General features: G+C 38.3%; 1 protein-coding gene across 1 annotated transcript; it reads right to left on the reverse strand.

Moving 5' to 3' along the window:
• Positions 1-48: 48 nt before the first annotated feature.
• On the reverse strand, positions 49-7,753 carry LOC141605403 (putative glucuronosyltransferase GUT1). Its single transcript, XM_074424139.1, has 8 exons — positions 7,213-7,753; positions 4,953-5,099; positions 4,714-4,778; positions 4,156-4,225; positions 2,511-2,729; positions 1,196-1,339; positions 605-740; positions 49-526 (listed from the first exon to the last, which is right to left on the reverse strand). The coding sequence occupies exons 1-8, from the start codon at positions 7,564-7,566 to the stop codon at positions 297-299; spliced, it is 1,365 nt and encodes a 454-aa protein (XP_074280240.1). The 5' UTR covers positions 7,567-7,753; the 3' UTR covers positions 49-296.
• Between the last annotated feature and the right edge of the window lie 1,393 nt (positions 7,754-9,146).

Here is a 9,146-nt window from a genome sequence, read left to right on the forward strand (position 1 = left end):
TTCAGCCGGAATCTGGAAGTAGAGAATAATTGGCCATGTGGGCATCATTGGAAATGGATACAAAATATATAAACATTGATAATAAACAATTTACAATTCTAATCATTCTAATATAAAGAACCAAAAAATGAGTGAGCATGTACTAGATTCATGTTTCAAAGCTATTACAGACAGATTCTTGCTAGTCGCCGGATCTATTTGAAACTCTCCAGTTTTAAGCCAGTGCAGTAAATCACTTGCACGTATCCTACACTATATCCACTTCATCCCATGAGAAAAAGGGGCAGAACGCGGAATCAAGGCAACGGCATGGGTGGTTCCCAACTAGAAAATGGTAGTAGGTTTCTATTTACGACTGTTGTATTGTGCAGCCAGAACGTTTCAGCTGACTGCTGAAAATGTCGGATCTTTCGTTGTAGTTCCCAAAGAATGGCAGTAAATGCTGAACATGGTTGTGATTCCGGAGTGTAGGCGTATAAACATCGAATCCGTCTACCATGATCTATCATTCTCTCTATCTCCTCATCTGAACAGTCGCAGTCTTAGAAAGTCGTTCACGTAAATGCAATATTAATATGAAATCGATTATAAAATATGATCAAACCTGATATTGATTCTAAATATTCTAATAATTGGGTGCCTATTCGTGTTGACGGCCACTTGATTGAGATCTGAGTGTAGTCGATGACATTCTGGAAAGGTAACTCCGCCTGATCCGACAAGATGACTGGTACACACTCCTGTCCAGAACCAACATATAACATCATTTGAAGAGGCAACAACATCGACTACAAAGTCTAGATCAAGCAACCAGATCCAAGGCCTAAGTAAGAACAGAATAAAACCAGAAATTGACTCAAAACCTTTGTTGGCTCTCTTATCATTCTATCCGACCTGTAGTTGCCTTAAACTTACTGGACATGATGTAGACTTGATCAGAAAATCACCAGATCAATAATCCTTCGAGACGACTAATTACACCTAAGTTCATTTGCACAACAAATGACAGGAACCGTAATAAACACGACCTGCTGAAATAACCCGATGCAGTAACCACTCTACCCGGAAAACCTCAAACCCAAAATGACCAAATTCGATTCGAACTGACACAAAGTGCATAAAATACCAGACTGACCCGATCAGAGGGATCCATTTGATAGTACATAGAAAGACTTATGGGCAGAGAAAGACTTACCACAAAAAATGACTCGTAGAAACGTAGAGTCCACGAAGATTCTCCACGAGGAGCTAGGCAGAATTTTGCATTGCGGAGATGTTCAAAATATTCCTTCCTTCCTAGTTTGTTTGGTCCGCTGAACTTCAACTCAGGTGATTCCAACTGTCCATGTAATAAAATACACAGATTTCAAGAGCTATCAGTAAATCAGAAACTATCAAAAAATCAACCATAAAGACAGCATGATAAAGCATATGACCTATGAGTGGAGGCTCTGAGGGGGGTTTCATTCAACAATATATTGGTCAATCAAGCACAGATATTAGTCTTACTCCAATTCAATTTATATTGTCTCCATTTGACATTGGTAACGATGTCGATGTCAACTTTGCGATTAATATCTCCAAATATATATGTCGAGCTGACGAGCTCTAATGTAAAATTTGCTACATTGATTTATGAAACAAATAATCTTATATTATCAGTCGAAGAAAGTTGTAATTAACGTATATTATGAGAAAAAAGCTATCAAAGTTGACATCTATGTTACTCCGACACTTCATTTAGTTGCCGTACACAAAAATTGAAAATTTAGATATAATAGCCACATCCAATACTCTGACACCGTGTCGTGTCTGATACTTGTAGACGAGTCCGAGTAACATAGGTTGACATATTTTGGGCGTCAAAATCCAATGGGAGTATGAATCAAGAAGCATAGAAGATGGTGATGTTCCTAAGATCAGTAAAAATGCCCTTGTTAAGACCATATATGGAACTGGGTCGAATAAGAGTCCACACAAACACCGGCTGACGTAACTCTAGTTAGAATAAAGATATGAAGAGCTACTTGATCACTGTTTAATAAGCACAACAATGAAAGGGATACGCCAGTAACATAAATCCACAAACATTATGCCAAGATGACAGTTTTGAGTCATATCCACCAATTATTTATCAAGGACGAGACAGGCTAATTAGCAGAGCCAAGATTATAAGTTGTATCTTTATTTAGCACGATGAAGGTTTTAAGATTTATGAAAGAACGCAGCCTCACAGAGAACAGGGAGCAAATTTTGACATTCTCCATTCACTTTAGTTTCTTATCAGAGAGGGACTTCCAAAAAAACTGTTGCTGTTCCTATATATGCTACTCAAACTGGGATATAATCGACTTGTAAGATCTATATGACGAATCAGCTAGTTTATCACCAGAAACATAAAGGCTTCATCATGTTTCACCAAAAAATTATAGGAGCCATGGAATTGCCTAAAACAATCGAGGAACATCTTAAACTTCAAAGGAAATCACAAAAGTTTCAGAAAAACATACCTTATTAGGGAATTTTCTCGCAAGATCAATTAACTGAAGTCGCCCAACCTTTCCTTGTGCACGTCCTAAGAAGTTTGCCAGATACTTCCGCCTAGATAATGGCAAAGGTTGGACCACAGTAGCACCTTCCTTTGTCATTCCATCATCAACATTTCCAGGAATAATTATATCTTTCCATGTGTTAAAGGCACTTGTATCTCGTTTGTCAGTGCGATCACCCTGAAAATTCATAAAGTCATTGCATGTAAGTTCACTAAACGGCAAAGCATTTCAATTGTCCAACTCTACATTTAACCAACAGCAATTATTGGATGGAAGGTGAAGCCTCTAACCATCAAGCTAGCTATCCTTGATTCTGCCTAATACATACTATATTTATAGTTTTACTTGCAGATTACCCTCTCCCCGGGACACACACACACACAGACGAAAAAAATAGTTCAAGGCGCCTCCAACGATGCAAGCATGAACACGACCCATCTTAGAAGAGATGTGGATATTTTAAAAGTAATTATCTATCAAACACAAAGATAGTAGCTGGATGCCCACCAAGAAATAGAAAAACAATCAGAAGTTTTTATGTGAAGCATCAACTGCAGCTCCAGCGCATGCAAGAGTACATGGTGGAATAGAAACACCTATGTAAATTATACCACAGCTATGGATGTAAATGAGCCAACCAAGCTCGAAAGGACTCGAGATCTGTTCGGGAGGTCGGCTCAAGCTTGGTCAGACAATCTCGAGCTGAGCGGATTGGAAGCTCTCCTTCCTCCTATTTCCTTCCCACATTCCCTTTCCGGGAGTTCTTCTATTTCTTCCCAATTATCGTTCTTTCTATTTCTGTCAGTTTTGGGTCCAAAATTACCAAGGTGTCCTAATATTACCTACATAATTCGGTGTTGGGGGCAACACCAGTGGTGACTAGAGAAAAGGCATTAATTTAATCAAAGTTGGCTCTTTTGTAATATGAAGCCCACTTACATTATAATACTAATTTTCTTAACAAGTGAAACACAAAGGGAAGATAAACAAGGGAAAGAGGTAATTGGAGTACATTTTTTAGTTTTTACTTTAGTATAATATTATAACTATAGTTAATTTTAACTGAAAAGGTGAAAGAAATAAAAGTAAAACAATGATTGAACCGAGCTCGGGTTAAGCTTGAGCGTTTTTCGGAGCCGAGCTAGAGCTTCGACTCTTTAGGCTATGAAGCTTCAAGCCACTGCTTGGGAGCTTACGGTTTCATGTTCTGTTTCACTCCCCAATGGGGGTTCTTTTCACCCTTCCCTCACGGTACTACTTTGCTATCGGCCACCCAAGAGTATTTAGCCTTGCAAGGTGGTCCTTGCTGATTCACATGGGATACCACGTGCCCCATGCTACTAGGGTCAGAAAGCCTGATCATAATCTCAAAAGTCCAAGGCAATCTTGTACTCAGATTTGCTCGGTTACATCCCTAAATACAACCATACACTGATGTGCATTATTGGGCTAAATGAACTGTTTGTGTCTCTCTCACATGAAGGTTAATTACATCCACCCCAACTTACCCTGTCATAGGTGATGTTGTAAGGCTGAAAAGGTATATGTATAATAACAAACAAAAGGATTGGTCAATTGAATCATAAAAAGCATTGAAAAGTACCTCGGGAGTCAGAATAATTGATCGATTTAAGTATGGAGCCCAAGACTTAAATAAATGAGCACCTGCACCGCTGGAAACAAGGAAATCTTCAATAATCAGGAATTTGGGAGTTTAGGGCAGAGGTCTGCTATTGAAAAACAATATACCAATAGTAACTATTTGACAAAATAGCACAGCAAACAGGGATGAAATAATTTGTCACGTAAAAGTGTAGACCACTCTAATTCCATTATATCAGACAGAACAAGTTGTAACTTTGACACAAAACTATAGCAGTATATGTACGCAGTAGCTTTAAACCCCTGGTATCAGTGTAGACCATTGTTGAAGCTCGGTAGTTTATTAGGTCAAAACAGAGTTCACAATTTTAAACTTCATTTCTTTGGAATTGCGCCCTTGACTGCTCCTATTATGCAAATGATATTGGTTTATTAAACTAGGCACACTAAAACTGCACTTCTGACTACAATAAACACATCAAGCAAGTCTTCCAAGTGTTAAACAACAGAAATTTAGTGCGTGTCATTTTATACAACTTTCTTAAAATAACACGCATACCTTGGAAAGACAAAAATGTGATTCCGGCCACCGGAGAGTCTGAAATATGGCATCTGACTCAACACCTGAAAAGCACATTACGAACCACATAACTCAAATCCCAATTACATGTAAGGAACATACCAGCACCTACAAAAAATTTAAAAAATATCATGATATAAAATGCTTTGCATGTTAAGGATAAAGGGTGGAAGATCCAGGTCCATGCAAAATAAATGGCATCCACGAAATAATTTTACCTTGACATAAGTCTGGTTGATCTCTTTGTCATTCAGACCTCCCATCATCCTAACACATTTAGCATAAGCAGGCACAAAAAAAAGATCCGCCTCCTCTTTATTCAAGGTCCTAAACTTGGATTTCAAAAGCATCTTATGTATTTTGACCTACAATTACAAGTTCCAATAAGAAAGATAGCCAAATTCAAAAAACATAACAAAATATATAAGGTGACATAACCGCTTTCAATAGCAATAGAAATACTAGTTCAACTATTAGTCTAGCACATATTTGAGTATTACACAAAAATACTTGTCCAGGACTAACAAACTGGGACAGTACTTGCACTTTACAAGATCATACAAATAAGCTTGCAAAGCTTTAAACATTACATAAGGAGTAGAAAATATAACCAAAAACAAAGAGGACCTCAGATGAGGTGTGGACATAATTTTATGAGGACATATGCTTCAACCTAGGGTGTGAATCAGTAATGACAACAAGAAAAGCACCTTTAATTTAAAAATAAAAAATAAATAAATAAAAACTTATTCACATGCAAACAGGCATTTATAGTAGATTTCTTGTTCGTGTAACTTGCGCTAAACTAACAATAATAAGAGTACTTAATGCTAAACCCTTCAAGTTACACATCAGAAACAGATTGTAGCGAGTTCAACCTCCAAGTTGCAAGCTTTTCTCCAGTCACCCCTCCCACGGATTCCTAAGAATGCATCGCTATAATCAACCATTATATGGCTACTGTTAGATTTGTAAACGGCAAGCAAACAGAAAATACCTCGAAAAATTGTAATTAATCACTATATGTCTACAATCATTTCAACATTTATGTTCCAGAAGTATCTTTCACGAAATTAACATTTTAAGAAAAAAATAGCTAAATTTCCTTATGCCGACAAGTTTCTGCTAGCTCCACTACAAGTTCTCCAAGCTTAAGTATTTTGACCACTCAAGCTTCTACAATATAGTCTGGAAAAAAAAAACTTAGCTTCCATGAATCCATGGTAAACAACCTCCATCATGAACAAAGATACGGAGATTTTTTGTTTTTTGCAGCATAAGAAATCTCAGGAATTAAGTTAATCAATCCCATTAGCCTTCTTGGAAATTTCCTATTCGATACTAAGCTTCATATCCCCATTTCTAACTGAGTCAAAAGATTCACTTTATCACCATAAGAGTGTAACGGAATGCACATATATAGTTGGCTGATTTTAGTTTTTCTTTTTCTAGCTATTTAATATATACCAAATTTCCAATCACTCACCAAAGGTTAATCGGAGGCACGCTCTTTGTCATACTCTCAGTCAATCCAGGGGAGAGCGAGTTAATACTTAATAAGCTCCTAGTGAAAAATAGCACTCCCTCCACACACCTATGTTCACCCATTTCAATAAAATACTTCTCACATATATTAGAGAAATGGAGTGAACAATGTGCGGAGGGAGTACCATATGGAGGTAATGGTATATTGTTTTCGACAAGACAGAAACCATATAGAAGTCGTGATCCTTGTGTATAAGTATGGCATATGCTGCAAAGTTATGAGGTCAAGCGGTCAAGGCAGCAAGGAAAAATCAACTATGGTTGATAACAGGTACTCCGGAATAATCAAAGTATCAAACACATTTCATAGTTCTTATGGAAACAAGCAAATAGAGCAAGATTCCATGTCTTTTGTAACTAACTCGAGACTACCATCACCGCTTAGAGATTACATGGATTAGCGGTAATTGTCAGATGGGCAATACAAGGAAAATACAAATAAAAGGAGGAAGTAACGTGGTGCGTATGAAGACGAGGTTAGGCTAATAACTTCCTCCTTGAGGAATAAAAGGTATCCCCCCCTCCACCCCTTCATCCTTCATAATTTTCCCCTTTTTTCCTTGGTTTGTAGTCTCATTGCCACCAAAACAATTACTCATTTACTCCCAACCTAACTCAACAATCCTTCATCATTTTTGATGCTATAATTTGATTGGTAAACAATCAAGCAATACTGCAAACACACCACTCATTCAGCAATCAATGTAGCCATTTTAGCACTTCTATTCTAAAACAATTGGTAAGCTTACATAACACTAGATTACACAAGAAAACAATAGACAAGACAAGTTTCACACACACACTACGAAAAGCTCTACTTGATAGTAACTACATAATCAGAAACCCTAGATAAAAACATTAATAATTCACTCCCCCGACCTTTAATTAAAATACCCCTCATATCGAATCGAATAAGATAAAAGTAGGCGATACCTGAGTGCCCCACTGGCCTTTGAGGCAGGCGTCGGCGGAGATAGCGTGATCACGGCCGTACAACAAATCCTTCAATCCATCAATCTCATCATCGCCGTAGACGTAGATCTTGAGACTAAGGTGGGAGCCATAACCGACGTCGGGCCAGGAGAAGGGACGGTGAGGATCGAAGCTGACGGCGGAAATGCGAAGAGAAGCGGGAAGAGAGTGGGGATTGTTAGGAGGGAATGATTGGTTGAAGAGGCGAGTGATGAAGAAGGTGGTTGCGATTAAGACGAGGGCTCCCATTTGGTGGGTTCGGGTGCATGTTGTGTTGTGGGATGGTCGTGATTTGGGGAATACCGTGCTTGACATTACAACCCACTCACGGTGGTTACTCTGGTGGGGGTGGGGGTGGGGGTGGGTGTGGCTGTTTGTAGAGAATGGTCGACACTCCAGACTGGCCGACTGTGAACTGGAAAAGTGGATGTCTAGTGAGCAAGACAAGGGAGTAGTATTAAAACGTTTTTTTAAAAAAAAAAAATCGTTAAAGGGGTTGCGGTTAGTAATTACGAGATTTACGACTATGCTTCGGTCTGCACCGGATATTAACCACATCGAAACTGAAATGGACTTCGGCCATCTAATTTTGGACTTTAAAAATTAAACTTAAATGGACTTAGGCCTTGTAATTTTGAACTTTTAAAAATTGAACTAAACTAAATTAAGGGGTCGTTTGGTTACGGGTCTTCAGGAAAGTGAAAGGGAAAGGGAATTAAAGTAAATTATTCCCTTTACTCCTCCTTTACCCTCATATCTCTCTAACTCCTTACCCCTGACCCCCTCCCTAGGAAATGAAATTTAATTCCCCATGTAACCAACTTACCATCATAATACATAACCCAACATCTTTGCATACTGCTACTTCACCTCCACCGCCACCACCACCACGAGCGCATTTCCGTCGTCGTCCACCCTCTCTCCTCAACTTTCCCGTCATTACCCAGAACTGTCACTACCATCAATACCCTACCATTCCATTTCCACCCAAAAAAGGTAACTGCATTGCTGTTGTGCTCTAAAATTGTAATGAAGCAATAAATTAAAACCAAATTGATGAGGCCATTAACAACATTCTCCTTGATGCCATTTAGATGTTCACGGAATTGAAATAATGCAATTATATGCTTAGTGGATTGAACTTGGCAAAAATGTCAAATTCATGCTATTAACTTTTCACAAATGTGGGAAATTACATGATCTGATATCACACTTGACCCATAAGCTTTAATTGATTCATAAAGGTGTTATCTTTCATGGGAAGAGAACAAAAATGGCACGATCTCAGGGGAAGAAGTTTTAGGTCTCAATAGAGCAATAGGCTACGCGGTTACTAGGGTATGTCATCGACGGACGGCCGTTGCGGGTGGGGTGAGAGGTGGTTGTGGGTGGTTGTGGTGGTGTTTGGTGGTGGGGATTAACGGGTGGCTGTTTGGGTTAATTTAATTCGGGTTATTTGTTTCCTTCTAATGATGTAACCAAACAACATTGTAACTTTGGGGTAATTTCATTCATTTCCCTCTCTTTCTCTTTCTTTATTCCATACCCTTTCCCTTAGCTGAATTTGGCTAACTGAATTTTTAGGAGATGACCTGAATTTATAGGAGTTGAACTGAACTTATAACTGAACTGAACTTATATGAACTAAACTTAAAGGGGGTGACTTTAACTCCAAAAGAACAATGCCTTATACCGAAATGACACTAAATCATAGGCCGAAAACCGCACTATAATCAAAAATTCAAGGTTGGGACCGAATTGAAATTTTCAACCGGGTGGACCGGAATTTGTCCGTACTCGTCTACTTATGTTAACTTAATTTATTAATTTATGTTTACAAAAATGAAGAATTATGTATTATTATTCAAGAGTTTTTTGAAAATAAACCTCTTTTT

This window comes from Silene latifolia, chromosome 10 (genome assembly GCF_048544455.1).
Source record: "Silene latifolia isolate original U9 population chromosome 10, ASM4854445v1, whole genome shotgun sequence".
Lineage (NCBI taxonomy): Eukaryota > Viridiplantae > Streptophyta > Magnoliopsida > Caryophyllales > Caryophyllaceae > Silene > Silene latifolia.